This window comes from Octopus bimaculoides, chromosome 3, assembly GCF_001194135.2.
Source record: "Octopus bimaculoides isolate UCB-OBI-ISO-001 chromosome 3, ASM119413v2, whole genome shotgun sequence".
Lineage (NCBI taxonomy): Eukaryota > Metazoa > Mollusca > Cephalopoda > Octopoda > Octopodidae > Octopus > Octopus bimaculoides.
The window spans coordinates 121,436,002-121,453,175 of NC_068983.1; the positions used below are offsets into that span (position 1 = coordinate 121,436,002).

Here is a 17,174-nt window from a genome sequence, read left to right on the forward strand (position 1 = left end):
TATATATATATTATATATATATATACATACATATATACACACACACACACACACAGACGTACATATACACACACACACACAGAGATATAAACATATGCATCTGCACACACACACACCTTTGTATTTCTTTCTCATTTATCCCCTCTAATTGACATGCACTGTTTACATGTTAATATGATGTATTCACTACTATCTTCATCTATTTATCTCTCTAATAAAAGTTCATCTTTGCTCTCTTGACCTACACAATGTTTCATGTTACCTACACCACTAACAGAAGGTTTCTCTCACATTTATTTCAAGCACTACAACAAACAATATGAAGTGCAATCTTCTTTTCTTCATTTATTTTTATGCCACCATGTTTTTACTGGCTTTCTTTTGGCCATCTAAATAACTAAACTACACCTCCCACTATAAATGCTTTTCCCCAATCCTTCTTTACCTACCACAGCAGCAACTCTCTAAAAGTTCCCTTCAAGAATATGTTATTCCTAAAGACATTAAACACTACGAATCTTCAAACTGAATACCAACCAAATCAACAATCTCAGCTGATAACAATCAGAGATCAAATCATTCAAGATGTAACATAGATGTAAATATTGACAAAATTTTCATCTCTAAAGATGAGGTTAATAGGCCCCAAAATTATAATCTTAGACAAATTTTTTTTTCTTTACATGACAAGCTAAATGTTTCATGTTATATTTAATTTTCTCTCCCCATTCTTTTGTAGAATTTCTGTTTTGCATCTTGTTTTCAGTAGACATATCATACCAGTAAATTTCTTAATACCTCTTTCCTACAACTTCTTAAATTTGCAACACTAACTGCATAAAACATACTTTAGAACATGTTACATTCTTATATTTACATCAATGATGTTCTATTCTCCTGGAAGTTTGAATAACTGATGTCTCACTAATATTGTCTTCTTTGTGGTAAAATAAAATTTCTGATTTTAATTTACAGCACTGTGGCATATACAAATCCTAAGGCCCAGTATTTAGTAATGCAACAATGTAAATAATAAATCATGCTTACTCAATTTCATCCAACATGAACATTATTCTTTCATTTGAAGCCACCAAACTTACCAAACATTTTGCTACATTTTCACATTCACTATCTTCGGTTGCCATTCACAGACCCTACTCAAATACTCTTTTATGTCAGCACACACTCCAAAACTCTCTCATGTCCGCTCAAATATATTAACTGTATCCATTTCTTTGCTTCTCATTAGTAATAGAGTATTTTCTTTCCTAAAACCTACCCTAAATATTATGTACAGTTCTTGAAATATTCCATCCCGTTGGCATCATCAAGCAGTAATCTGCAATACTTATCTAAAACAGTCCAGTACCCCAGCATGAAATATTCAATAACATAAGTTCCACACTCCAGTGGTATAGGGCATGCCAGTGTCATAGACCACATACTGATTCCATATTTTTAATGATACAAGCTCCATTCCAATGCCACAAGCTCCACTCCAATAGCACAAGCTGCATTCCAATGCCACAAGCTGCACTCTAGTTCTACAAACTACACAACTGTGTCACAAACTGCACTCAAAGTCAAGACTGATTTTAAACCCCAATGACACAGGGTATATATACTCCAGTGACATCCGATGAAAAGTAAATAATGAGACAAGATGACGCGGGTTCAATACTAGGAGGATATTAATCATAGGATTATAGGAAATAAAAATAGCCAAAATGAAAACAAAAGAAAAAGGGAAAAGGAGAAAGAGACAAAGAAAGGAATAAAAGACCTTGAAGAAATAAACACAAAAAGTTTTTGTTATATTTTATTTTCTAACTTCAAATGTCACAAACACTAATCTATGATACAACAAACAAAACTGGTGGACTTTCAGTAAGGGTAAAACAATTGATTTGAGCTGAAAGTTTTAAAAGAAGTGAAACAGCTTGTTCAATTACTGTTATTTTACTTAACCATATACATCCCAGGTGGAGATAAGAATGGTGAGTGATAAACAGAGAAAGGTTAAAGCTGACAACTGACAAAAGAAATATTTGGAACAAGACCAAAACATTCAAGACTTTCACAATTGAAGTGGCTGTGTATGAGATGGAATTCTGTAATGTTGTTGGACTTGTAAGGTCACTAGGAGAAACAGAGCTTTTTAACTTGATAGTGAAAAATTTCTATATTGCATTTGTGATTACTCTAGTGGTCAAAAAACTTTTTTTCAAAAATAAGAGTTTGCTGTCTTGGTTGGGTTATTAATAATAAACATTCACACATACACTGATTATATTTTACTTCTATTATTCATCATCATCATCATCGTTTAACGTCCACTTTCCATGCTAGCATGGGTTGGACGATTTGACTGAGGACTGGTGAACCAGGTGGCTACACCAGGCTCCAATCTGATTTGGCAGAGTTTCTACAGCTGGATGCCCTTCCTAACGCCAACCACTCCAAGAGTGTAGTGGGTGCTTTTACGTGCCACAGGTACGAAGGCCAGTCAGGCGGTACTGGCAACGGCCATGCTCGAAATGGTGTCTTTTACGTGTCACCTGCACAGGAGCCAGTCCAGCGGCACTGGCAATGATCTCGCTTGAATGTCTTTACACGTGCCACCGGCACAAGTGCCAGGGCACAGGTGTCATCACGCTTTCGCTTGCCTCAACAGGTCTTCGCAAGCCGAGTTTCATGTCTAATGAAGGAGACAACGTTGGCATGGGTGCCAGCCGTCGAAATTAGTTCGATTTCGATTATTATTATTATTATTATTTTCTATGCTAGGCACAAGGCCCGAAATTTTTGAGGAGGGGACCAGTTGATTAGATCAATCTCAGTATGCAACTGGTACTTAATTTATCGACCCCAAAGTGATCAAAGGCAAAGTCAACCTTGGCGGAATTTGAACTCAGAACATAAAAATAGATGATATACCACTAAACATTTCGCCCAGCATGCTAACGTTTCTGCCAGCTCACTGCCTTTAAAAGAAGTATAATTGAAGTGTCTTTATTTCAATTCATCTCCCACAACAGCTACACATTTTACAATGGCATGGCTACGTGGTTCAAAGGTTTGCTCCCCAACTGAATGGTTTCAAGTTTAGTCCCACTACATGACACCAACAGTATGTGACTTCTACTACAGCCCTGAGCCAATTGCCCTTCCTAACGCCAACCACTCCGAGAGTGTAGTGGGTGCTTGTATATATATATATATGTGTGTGTGTGTGTGTGTGTGTGTGTGTGTGTGTGTATACACATTTATACATAACTGCTAATGACTGGAGCAAATAAAAGAATATATATATATATATATATATATATATATATATATACACATATATGGAAACACATACACGCACATTACCATTAGTGTATGCACATGTGTTCATTTAGTTCTTTAATTAGTTCAAAACTCTGTTCTGAGAAGATCACCGTAAGAACATATGATAACATTCATAGGAATATATTGTGCGTGCACACATGTTTGTAATTCCAGTTTTAACTTCACAAATGAAATGCTATAAATAGAAAAGGAGGGTTAATCAGTTCACACAGGTGAGACTTTGCATTATAACATTATACATACATATTTGGACATGTGCACAAACAAACACGCACACACAGACATAGATTGTGTAGTTGAATATACATGTATATATTCTTTTTTTTTATTTAAATGTCTTTGTAACATCAAATAAATTGGCTAGTGTTTATGTGTATGTGTGTATGTATTCACACACACACACACATATAAGACAATCATATAAGAAGCTCTTTGCTCTTTACTCTTTTACTCGTTTCAGTCATTTGACTGCGGCCATGCTGGAGCACCGCCTTTAGTCGAGCAAATCAACCCCGGGACTTATTCTTTGTAAGCCTAGTACTTATTCTATCGGTCACTTTTGCCGAACCGCTAAATGACGGGGACATAAACACACCAGCATCAGTTGTCAAGCAATGCTAGGGGGACAAACACACACACACACACATATATATATACATATATACGACGGGCTTCTTTCAGTTTCCGTCTACCAAATCCACTCACAAGGCTTTGGTCGGCCCGAAGCTATAGTAGAAGACACTTGCCCAAGATGCCACGCAGTGGGACTGAACCTGAAACCATGTGGTTGGTAAGCAAGCTACTTACCACACAGCCACTCCTGCTACGTAGTATTTTTATAAAATATCACAAATACTTATCGAATACCCCACAGACTGCATCCTGTCATTTACAGATACTTCTATTATAATCACTTAATCTGATATTGTGGGACCATGGCCAAAGAAAGTTAACTCTCACCAGCCCAACCCATTTAGTCGTGAGCAGGTACCAGAGTGTTGTGTATAGTTCACCATTAATGGTAGTGTGGTTAAAAGGCTCACTTTGCTACCACATGGTTTCAAGTTTCAGTTCCACTTTGTGGCATCTTGGGCAAAATGTCTTCTACTATAACCCTGGTCCAATCAATGCATTGTGATTTGGTAGATGGAAACTGTGTGGAAGCCCACCATACGTATATATATGTGCCCTCATATATTTGCCACAACTCCTGTTACCTCCCACCCCCAGCAAACTTCTATATTTCTCTCCATCATTTGCTACAGTCACCTCAATCCTGCCTACTCACCCAATCCAAACTTCTATATCATCTCACCTATTCTCACCACCCCAATATCATTCAAAGGCATTTCCTGACACATCTGTGCCCTCAGCTCTTTCACTATCGCTCTCTTTACCTTAGTCTCAAACTCACTTTCCTTTCTTTTCCAATTGCGGTATCCATGTATTAACTCTACAGTAAGACACCTATCTTTGTCCCTCTGTAAAGTGGTTGGTGTTAGGAAGGGCATCCAGCTGTAGAAACCAGGCCAAAACAGACAATGGAACCTGATACAACTCCTGGGCTTACCAACTCCTCCTGTCAAGCTGTCCAACCCATGCCAGCATGAAAAACAGATGTATGATGATGATGATGATGACAGACACACTGAGAGACAAACAGAGGGATATGTGTTTGTGTGTCTGTGTTTTGTCCCCTACCACAGCCTGACAACCAGTGCTGGTTTGTTTACATACCTGTAATTTAGCAGTTCAACAAAAGAGACCAATAGAATATGCACCAGACTTACTGGGATCAATTTGATAGACTAAAAACCTTCAAGGTGCAACTTCAGCATGGCTGTAATCTAACGACAGAGGCAAATAAAGGATAAAAGATGAATGCTGTTTGAACTCCAACATTCTCATGGGTTTCAGTTATGATAAAAGTACTAATATCACTCAGCTTTCAGTTTCATTACTCACATCCCAAGATGTACAGAATTGCTCAAACAAACTTTATACTAACATGGGAACATGCCTGACAGTCTGTCCCAGGAAACAACCAGAATGCTCAATGGATGATTAATTGCCTCTGTGCCACAGAGGTCTGCAAAAGCAAAACTGACCCAAAAAGCAATTCTATAACAAACCACATAGAAGTGAGTAAGAGATTCCCTATGTAATTGAATCAAGCAGCTCAATCTCCTTTAATATACCCACTAGTGTTTATATTATAAGGATTGCAGAACTGTAGCTCAGTAGTATAATCAATATTAACCAGATTGTTGTTGTTTAGTCTTACCTATAACCATTCCAATATTTCCCCAATACAGTATAACTAGGACAACAGTATCAAGTATATCCTGTGTTTTTAAAACTGGTAGCATATGACTAGAGGAAGCTTTGGCTGCTATTTATAGCAATTTAAGACAACTATATAGAGGCTCCCACACTGGCTCACATGAACCTGGTTAGTTTTGTTGATATTTCTCATTTGCAATGTCTTCATATTTTGTAATTAATAGAAACCACTGTGAAAAGGAAAGTTGAAAGTTTTTTAGTTTTTTCTTTTTCATGTCTAGTGGCATTAAGTGCAGTAAACAAAAGGCATGAAGAGGAATTAACAAGAACATGTTTCCTACATGTATGTATCCGGGACTTGGTCTTTGTTGATGCAATAATGCTAACCATAATGAAAGCAGAATGTATAGATAAAAATGCCTATTACATGGCCAATTGAATACCATAACTAACATTAAACAAATGGGAGGGAGAAGGGTTACTCAACAAAAACAAATCACATAGCCATGACTACCAACGTCAAACGGCAGAAACAAATCAGAAAAATTAATTACATTTCTTAATAATTAATTAATTATCCAGCAGGAAGATGCTTCTCACCACACACACAGTAAGAAGCCATTTGCTACACAACACTAATTAACAGCCACAAAAACTATAACCCAGTATGCTCTCACTGATTTTGCTATCCCAGCTATTGAGAGCTCTGCTCTTCTATAATTGTTAACTACCGTTTAAATCCCTCACCACCATATAAATCCATCCCTGCAACATGGTCAACAAACTAACTAAAAAATAGCAACCAAATTTTCTTCAAAACATGCCCGCCATCTTAAGGACATTAGATAATGTCACCCTAGGTAGCTCTAAGTCTTAGCTGGAAGGTTTTCCTATCACAAGACTGGTCAAGATTCATCAAGAGCTAAACAGCCACTAAGCTCTCACTTAACTTATATGCTTTGCTTGACAATGGTGTACCTGAGAAAATTTCCCCTACCATTATTTTAAATTACTGAATTAGTGAGTGGTTCTCTGTTTAAATTCTAGATATTTTCTTGAGAACTAGTGTGGTCTAGTGAGTATGTAACTGGACTCTTGTTTATAAGAATTAGGGGTTAGATTGCCAACCTCAAATGCACAAAATATGACTGTTAGTGGTATGTTAGCACAGCAGAGTTAACAAGTCAGTAGTATGACCAAAACCTCCTGGCATGAAAAAGGTTATGTTTAACAGTGGACTGCTATAACCTCTTTTTACACTTTTTCCCTTTGCTCCACATGACAAGAATTATTAATGCCTATGATTTTTCTTTGTATTATGTTTTAATTGATTTTGGAGGCGCAATGGCCCAGTGGTTAGGGCAGTGAACTCGCGGTCATAGGATCGCAGTTTCGATTCCCAGACCGGGCGTTGTGAGTGTTTATTGGGCGAAAACACCTAAAGCTCCATGAGGCTCCAGCAGAGGATGGTGGCGAACCCTGCTGTATTCTTTCACCACAACTTTCTCTCACTCTTACTTCCTGTTTCTGTTGTGCCTGTAATTCAAAGGGTCGGCCTTGTCACACTGTGTCACGCTGAATATCCCCGAGAACTACGTTAAGGGTACACGTGTCTGTGGAGTGCTCAGCCACTTGCATGCTAATTTCACGAGCAGGCTGTTTCGTTGATCGGATCAACTGGAACCATCGACGTCGTAAGCGATGGAGTGCCAACATAATTGATTAACTCTTTTGATACCAACTCACCTGAGATTGCTCCTGGTTCTACAATACAAGCTTCCTGTTTTAAGGTGATCTGAATTAAAACTATATCAAAATCTTATGTTATATTCCAAATACAGCATAATAATGACAAAGTTATTTTTCCTAATCCTTCACTATTTTTGAAAGTAATTCAAATATAGTGTATTTCAACTGAAACATGGTACCATTAAGTTTACAAGTACCACCACCATCACAGTTGTACTTTCCAAATACTCCTTTTCTAGAACACTTGCTGTGCAGATTTTCTTTCCACCACCAGCACCACAACACCTACCATCAATACTTCAACCTAAACATCTGCACTCGAACTTCTCAGTAATAGAGCTACCACCTTTTCAACAGGTATGCATGGAGAGAAATTTGATGAGGTGGGTTGAGGGGAACAGCCCTACATACACAACTCATTGACTTGAAGTAATGGACATATAGTGTTGGATTGCACAACTAAAGACACAGCAATAGGCTGAAAATTCATGCTTTATGTTATCTCAACCATTTTAGGTCGCACATAAAAAGCACACAGCACATACTAGTAAGTGGTTGGCATGAGGAAGGGTATCCAGCCATAGAAACCATGCCACAACAGACAGTTGGAGTCTGGACAGCTTCTTGCTAGCCAGCTCCATGTCAAACCATCCAACCCATGCCAGCATGGAAAGCAGACATTAAACGACGATGCTGATGTTGATGATTCTAGGAATAAAACTAATGTGGTCCAGAACTTCCCCAGTCTGGTAACTTTGCTGCAATACCTGGTGTCTGTTTATTCCCTAGAATTAGGTCAACTATTCAGAATAGCAACAGAATACTTGTGTCAGTGATAAATTGCTGCTATATCCAAAAAGGAAAACAATCAACTGATTAGCAAAGATTTTTTTTTCATCAACATGCTACAACCACAGATCACACATTTTTCTCTATGCCTCTTCTACTTCTACAATGGCTTCTGCTCTATTAAACTACCCACACCCATACAACAGTTCTGTCTATTCTCTCAGCATGTTTCACCTTCCAAATTCACTCAGCATAACTCTCTGAAATTCCCACTCCACTCATACTTTTCCTACAGATGTTCAAACCGTACATCAGTTGCATGAATCTCACCAGTTTGAGGTACTCAACTCTCTGTTGATTTACTTTCAGTGGTTTCATCCATTCGACTCTAATCATATATAAATATGTGTCTCCTGAATCTCTGGAGAGAGGCTTTTAAAAATAATGTTCTGCTGTATCTCAAACAGCATGGTTATAGTAACCCTGATGTCCTACAATATTATGCTTTTAAAAATGAATGGTCATATGGTTAAGTTTACTTCACAATAACAAGGTGCTTGGGCAAGTGTCATTTACCATCATCTCAAGTCAACTCAAGTCAGATAAGTGAAATTGTGTAGACAGAAACAATACAGGAGCTCATTGGACAGATTGTTTCTGTAATTCAATTGTCACACTAATTCTGCCTGAAAATTATATTAACCCTTTAACATCTAAACTGGCCATATCCAGCCAGAATATTCTACCTATTCTATGTTCAGACCAGACAGATCTGGTCTCTCACATCTATCCTAAAATATCATTCTAAAAATAAACAATCACATCATTGAAACTTCAAAGCTATGAGATAATGTATGATTAACTCAAAACAATGTGAATAGATAGATAAGCATTACATTTGACAAAGTAATTTGAATGCTTAAGAGTTAAGGGTTCAACGTGTGTGGAATACTCAGCCACTTACATTCAATGAACAACTGATTCAGTTGATTGGATAACTGAATCTACATCTTTGAAACTGATGAAGATCCATTTTCTTAGCTCTAGTTTTATAACCATGAGTACAAAAAGCATAAAATTCTCTGAATATGATGCCAGGCAGTTTAACATTGCTATTTTTATTAGGTGCCTTGAACAGAGTTCATTTTGTAGTGAGTATTTGGGCCAGGTCTCCAGTTTAAGGATAACATCCTCCCATCTTTCTATCTGTTTCAGAGGTCTTGAAAAACACAAAGAGCCATGAGTATTGCCCTGTTCACTAAAAACAAAGCAGTCTCAAGTAACTACTGCTACCAACAGATAGGTAAAGTGAATAGGATACAGAATAATATTCCTGCCCAGCTGGTTATCTTATGCTATGTCCATCCAATTAGACTGCTGCCTGACTATGTAAGTCAGCTGGAAGGATTCTTCTGCCACTGGCTAAAGTAGGTGACATAAGAAGCTTTATAGCAGATGTACAAGTTGAAAGGGACAGCAGCTGTCATTGTGGTGGTGGTAATAATGGTTCAGGTTGTATTTTGGCATGGCCAGATGATGTTGAGGGGATTAGGTAAAGGGATATGATTTTGGCAGGAAGAAGTGGCTACAACTACTACTACTACTACTGCTGCTGCTGCTAGTAGTAGTAGTAGTAGTTGTTGTTGTTGTGGGGTAGTGGTGACTGGTGGCAGTAATAGTGACTTGTTTAACAGTAGAGGTTTATGAGGTAGAGGTGGTTTTGTGGTAGCAATGTGATATTTGAGGCGAGTGTGGCACTGGTAAATGTTAGTGATAAGAGTAGTTAATGTAGTAATAATAGAAATAGCGGTTGTAGTAGTAGTAGTAATGATGGTGGTGAAGCGCGTGGGGTCGTAGGAGAACTATATCTGTGATGGTAGCAGTATTAGAAGGAGTGAAACAAGTTATGTACTAGGGTTGTTGGGGTGGGGTTAGTGATAGCGATGTTGTTATGTAGTCCCAGGTCAACCATGACAGAGCAGATCGATGAACTAAGTCGTTCAAACCGTGACCATATCTCCGTATATCTGGAATATACAGGCGAATTTATTCTGATTTATGATTAAAGGGTACGCTTTGAGAGAGACTTTTACTACTATAACTAGCAGGTCGATCGACCAAACAGGGGCTCCTTCGTTTGTGTTTTTGCTGTTGTTGCCCAGATAAGATCATTTTCATCTTTATAGGGAGTTGTATGAAGGCCCTCATTGTCAAATGTGTCCTTTCATTTAAGACAGAGTCATCTGAGGGAAACTCAGCTTCTGTTTTTCATAGGTTTAATGACCACGCAGATGATCTTCGTTGTTTATGTTAAAGAAGTATTTGCAGTTGGAAGTGATAACCAGGAGGACCGGCATAAAAAGTTTTGGCATGAGGTAACGAGAAACTCTCTTCGTTAGTTTAGTTCGTGCAATGACAGAGTTTATCTTCTATCCCTAGAAAAAAATATAAGATTTGCTGAGTCGATCAACTGTAGTGAATCTCCACCACTGTACAAAATTTGACGCGATATTGGGTCGTGACGATAGGCAACAACAGTACAGAAAAGCGTCCAGTCAACTAACTGTTTGTCAAAATCTCAAGCCCTCGCTTAACACACATTTTATACAAACCCACCAAATGTAACACAAGTTTTCTGTATCACTTTTCAAAGCCCCTTTAGATTTCAGCTATGGACCTTTAAATTTTAATTTAGCTGTCTCCTTTTTGATATTGCATTAAAAACACCGGACAGAGGTGTGCGTTTGTATATACATACCCGGCGTGAGAGAGGTTAGCGCGCATTTCATGGAAATGAGAAAAACGGAATTATTCGCTCATTAATCACCAACCAACAACAACATATACATATTAAATAAGACAGAACTTACCAATAGTTGTTAAAAAATCGTATTTTTCCAATTTGTTTCCGTTTTTCTCATCGTCTTTGTCAGGTAAAGGTGCATCTTTCATGGTAGATCCATGTTTTCGAAGGCGAGCCACTCTGGCAGATGCCATGGCTTTCAAGAGTTATTTCCTTAATTGTACACACTTATATTTTTTACCCCCTTCGAAAGGGAAGACACAAACAAAATGTTACAGTAATAAAATGTATGTGTGGGCGCGCGCGCGTGCGTGTATATGAAAATTGAGTGTACCGGAAAACTTATTTATGATCGGGCAGACTATAAATTCGTTAATTTTTTTGTTTCAATTAAGCCGGTACTGTGAACATCCCGATGTAAATGAAGTAATGGGCCACCTACTAAAAAGGAACTTCCAGCAACAGTCTCCTTTCAAAACGATATGCTTGTTCACAAACTAACACAAATAACACACACATTCATACACATCCATCGATAAATATACATACATATATTTGTGAATATAACCAGTCAGCAATACCTGAACTTTCTGTTGCACAAACCGCAAGGTGTAGGGGCAAGTCTAATTCTAAACATTTTGATATATCCGTTATTGATGTTGTCACCATGTATGTGTGGTAGGTGAGATGATAGTGATGTCGGTGACGTGAGTGAGGAATGAACCCCAGTCGCTGAACGGTAGGGAGGGAGAGTATGCGTGTGAAACTTTCAATAAAGAGAAAGAACCTGGGAACTTTTCCAATGTTTGATATTTTTTCTTTCCTTTATAGTTGATGTTGTTAGTAGTGACGAAAGAGTTGATTGTACTTCAGTTTTCCATTTGTGGACCAGTTTGTTCAGGGGTAAAATTCAATGTTAGTGTGTTTACTGTTGCTTTTAAAACACGTACAGAGGAAAGGAGGTGAGACAGGCAAGACTATCCACAAAACATTGTACAGAATTCACAATCTGTACGTCTGGTGCTGAGGTGGGTATGAACTAGGCAGAGAATATGTTAGTAAGAATGTGTCAGTGTTTAAATATATGTAAATAAATGGTAATATGCTTGTGTGTGTAGCGGGAAGCGATGTGTATGTATAAGAGTGTAAATATATATACAGCTGAAAGATGTGTGTTTTTGTTTACTGTGTAAATCTATGTATGTGTGTATAGAGAAAAGAAATGTGTGCGTCTAACAGGTCATTGCGCTTGTTGATCTAAACCCATCCAATAAACAAACTGTAAAAGGGGGAGAATAGAAATCAAGAAGGAAAGAAAAAGACAGGGGATGAGTAAGAGCAAATGAAGGAGAAGCTGCCTGGGGAGAAAAAGACTAGTGTGTGATTGAGAGAGCGACAAAAGGAGAGAGGAATACAAATAGTGAGAAATAAAGAGATAGTGAGAGTAGTGACTATATAAAGTTGTGTAAGTAGAAAGACGAGAGTTTACTAAGCTGGCAGTTGCGTGCGAAAGGAAGGTAAGAGAAGACGTCCTGATTGCAAGAGATCAGGGCAGAGTGAGAGAGAGTGAGTGTCTGAAATAAAGGAGAGAGAAGTAGAAAAGAAAACAATTTACAATAAGAAAGAGAGCAAATTGTTTTCTCCCGCCATCGCCACAAAAATGTTCAGAACAGAAAATAAAGAGATGCAAACAAAAAGAAAGAAGCAAAGAGGAAAGAGTATATGGTGCAAGAGAGGAGGGGAGGATAACAAAGAAGATAAAGAACGAGTGACAGTTCACTTCGAGAAATATAGTGAGCGAAAGGAAATGAAATAGAGAGGAGATGGAGAGAGAGAGAGAGAGAGACCGTTCGCTGTTGACACGGCTACTATCAACGCTTTACTACGGAGGTGAGGCCAGTACGCAATGTAAGTGCTAGAAATTGCGACTTAATTTCCCTCATATCAACACCATACTGCTTTAAAAGAAGGACATATTCGATAAAGCAGTCCTAAACACGTTATGTCCGAAAAAGATAATGTTGTCACAGCTGGCAGGCCTAAGATCCTATGTCTGTTCGATCAACAACTTCTAGTTAAAAGGGGGGGGGGAATAGAAAAATCAGAGACAGGAGATACACGTAGTCGTTACCATTATGAAGAGACTATCGACCAGTAACAAGTGTGGACGAAGGAAGCGACAGCTATACCAACACCATGTTAGTATATCAAATATCTATACTACAATCATGACTAATATAGAAAGAGATAAGGCTAATGTCGTCCCCATCATTGCAGTCACCATTACAATACAGTAACAACGTCTCTACCACTGGTATACCCATACAAACATTAGTAGTACTGTGCAAATAGCAGTGGAGTGGGGAATAAAGAGAAGCCTCATCATTATCTCCGCCGCCTTCATTACCAACATTATTCTTTTCTACTCTCGGCACAGGGCTCGAAATTTTTGGGGAGGGGGCCAGTCGATTAGATCGACGCCAGTACGCAACTGGTACTTAATTTGTCGACCCCAAAAGGATGAAAGACAAAGTCGACCTCGGCGGAATTTGAACTCAGAAGGTAAAGACAAACGAAATACCGCTAAGCACTTCGGCCGGCGTGTTAACGATTCTGCCAGCTCGCTGCCTTTCATCATCATCAACATTTATTGCAAAGGGAAAGCTCCTCCTCCGTATATTACACAATGGTTTCAAATTTTAAATTTTGGCATAAGGCCAACAATTTCGGGGCCGGGTGTAAGTCGATCGCATCGACCCCAGTATTCAACTGGTACTTATTTTATCGACCCCGGATGAAAGGCAAAGTCGGACTGCTGCGGTATTTGAATTCAGAACATAGCGACAGACGAAATGCCGCTAATTATTTTGTCCGGCGTGCTAACGATTCTGCCAGCCCGCCACCTTATCGAACGTTACACAATATCACCACTAATACAATTTTTGTGTCTCTATAGACCAGAGCTTATCCTGGTTTCAAGGCTAAGCGACTTGTAGTATGGGACTCCCCACTTCCCCGAAAGGGACAATACTAGCTACTACTGGTACTCATTTTAGGCTGAGTAAACTGGAGCAACTCGAATAAAATGCTTACGGAGTTTACGACCCTAAGCCCAACTCCCTAACCACTTGTCCACACTTCTTTTCATAACACTAATCCCACCACAAAAAAAAAAAATTATCCTCCCTTTTTAATTTTACAACAATGCCCACCACCACCCCGATATCATTATACCGAGAATCACACGACTGTCACCATCATACACCACTACTAACGAAACATCATCATGGCAACACCACCACGGTAATTACCTATTTGACAGTTGTAAAATCGAAACTGATTTAGTTACAATTTCATTTTAGCTCGATTAGCATATCTCGTGGACGCCCTGCTGATCCTCGTTTTATTGTGAATCCCAAAGAAATACAGATCAGCCGATAATCAATGAAAGACATATAATTACGACACTGACTCGGTCTTTGTCAGATTCAGAGACTTGTATTGCTTGGTGTGCTAGGCGTGGATTGTTGAAGAATTTTCACTTGTGCCCAGGGCAAAACTTAATTCAAAGTCTCACATTTTACCTCACTTTTTTACTCGCTGTTTGCATCGTGCACCAGTTATAATTATGAAATGTTTTATTGAAATAAACCTTTTGGATCACTATGATTTTACGAACGTCGTTGTTGTTGGCACTCCGTCGCTTACGACGTCCAGGGTTCCAGTTGATCCGATCAACGGAACAGCCTGCTCGTGAAATTAACGTGCAAGTGGCTGAGTACTCCACAGACACGTGTACCCTTAACGTAGTTCTCGGGGATATTCAGTGTGACACAGTGTGACAAGGCTGACTCTTTGAATTACAGGCACAACAGAAACAGGAAGAAAGGGTGAGAGAAAGCTGTGGCGAAAGAGTACAGCAGGGCTCGTCACCATCCCCTGCCGGAGCCTCGTGGAGCTTTAGGTGTTTTCGTTCAATAAACACTCACAACGCCCGGTCTGGGAATCGAAACCACGATCCTATGACCGCGAGTTCGCTGCCCTAACCACTGGGCCATTGCGCCTCCTTTACGAACGTCACATAGGAAATTACCTACCACCACTATTATTAACATCAGAGAAAAATAGGGAATAAAAGAAATCTATATGCCATACCATCACCTACCTCAGGGTCCTACTTTTGTTTTATTATCTTTGAAAGAAGTAACAAAATAATGTGCAGAACATCATCACGTAGAGTTTTCATGGTGATGATGGTGAAGACTGGTTGTGTTGATGTGTTAAAGGTGATAGTACCTATGTAATGTAATGTCATGTCTTATGAAATCACTGTTCGAGGCTGTTAAATCATACACTGCTAACATTTAGGAAAGCTTGTGACCAGGGCCGATTGAAAGTAGCAGTAACTTAAGCAGTCATTCGAAGTATCATGTACTAAGAAGCACATGTTTTGCGCTTCGGATCTGCAAAATAAAAGAGAGAATTGAAAATAATACGCCAAATAAACAAATATTGTGGTACTTTTTCCAACTCAGTGCTCTACGTTTAAATCCTGTCGAAGTCAACTTTGCCTTTTACGCTTTTGGGGTTGATAAAAAATGATCCGAACCAGGGCGATGGATTGGCAGAACTGTCAGAAGCTTGGGTGAGACACCATTTGCTCATTGTGTTGATAGAAACGACCCTGACACTAAGCAGTATTGGCCCCAAGTTGACGGCCTTTCTCTTGGTATCATGAAGGGAAAACTTGCATGCATGAGCAACAGTTAGTCTTGCTCAAAAAATCTTGCCTAGGCTTATTGCATACGATTATAGATGCATAATCAACTTTGACTGATGGAGGTCCTACACACTCGCTGGTTGTTCCCCTTGTGAAATTTTTAAAAAAAACTTGTACAGGGACCGGAATTCAACTTGACTGTATAATGGAACTGAAGGTTTAAATACCTGTGGAGTTTCTCCTCCCATTATAATTGTTTTGTAGTTTCAAGGAGCTGGAACGGGTCGCCGATTTATGACGTCCGTGCGAAGCGAGGTGATGAGAATGGCTCCGTAGTACATCACACGGTCGATACAATAAATGAAAATAGAACAATGCATATACGTACCAGAGGAAAATAAGAGAGAGAGACAACCGGGTAGAATGTTTAAGGAAAGATTTATTGATATGTTAACATGTGTGATTGTGTGTGCGTCATATATACAGAATAATAGACAGACCGTCATAAGAATAATATGTATGCGTGTGTATGTAGGCATAGACGTATGCGCGTTGGCGATAAAGAAGAGACAGTGAAAGAGACTATAGCCATCGAAGTGAGGAGTAAGTTCATAGACACAAGAATCATAAACACCAGTTCGTAGTCAATTGTACGCGGTTGTTGAAATACTGTATCAAGAAGTTGCGGCGATGATGCAGAGCCGGCTGCAGTACAGGTCACACGTGAGTTGTGGCTGTGATGCTGCTGCCTGGGTCACTTGGTACAGGAGTTCTCGCAGGTTGTATATTCATTGTTGATCCATGGTGAAGTAGTTCACGAACAGTGCAGTGTTGTAACCGGGGCGAGTTGCTTGTTGAGTTGTGTACGTAGAGAGATGTTGACGTTAGGACGAATGGTGGCGGCGGAGATGGAGGTCGCTGAATGCTGTTGGACGAAGTTGATGAGTCTCCACGTGGCTGCCGTTGGAACTGGCGGTGTCTTGTGTGGTCAGTGGCCAGACTTTAAAAGGTCTGGAACCGAATGACATCGAGAAGTTAGGTTTTTTATAAGGAGTCGTAGGCTCAGCTGAGGTAGAAAACAGGCTGTCACACGTGACCTTATTTGAGGGCTGCGATTGGTTGGTTGTATATTGGCGCGCGATAGCGAAGAGACAAATTGCGCCAATACCAACCAATCAGAGTAGTGGACACAGCAGGGTCCAAAATGCGGCCAAGGCTAGCTGTTATCTACTATGTTCGTATGTATGTGTATATAATAGAGAGGAATTTCACTCAAGTGTACGCTACAACTGTGACACCAGCATCCCTAGGGCCAGACCTGAATACCCCTAATACCTCATCAATAAAATTCCACTCCTCTTTTAATGCAATAAGAAAAAAACAATAACCACTACCATCGAGGGTCCAGATCTCAAGAAAGTTTCATCAAAATAGGAGCACAGGATATCTCATGCGTATCATTCCTCTGGATTGATTTGG

The 17,174-nt window shown here is 39.3% G+C and overlaps 1 protein-coding gene across 1 annotated transcript in view; it reads right to left on the bottom strand.

Moving 5' to 3' along the window:
- The window catches only part of LOC106882854 (cAMP-dependent protein kinase catalytic subunit PRKX), a 146,814-nt gene extending 134,160 nt beyond the window's left edge, over positions 1-12,654 (bottom strand). Inside the window, exon 1 of the mRNA XM_014933657.2 lies at positions 11,043-12,654. Within this exon, the coding sequence (XP_014789143.1) occupies positions 11,043-11,169 (127 nt within the window). The 5' untranslated portion in view covers positions 11,170-12,654. The remainder of the gene's footprint in view (positions 1-11,042) is intronic.
- Positions 12,655-17,174: the final 4,520 nt, after the last annotated feature.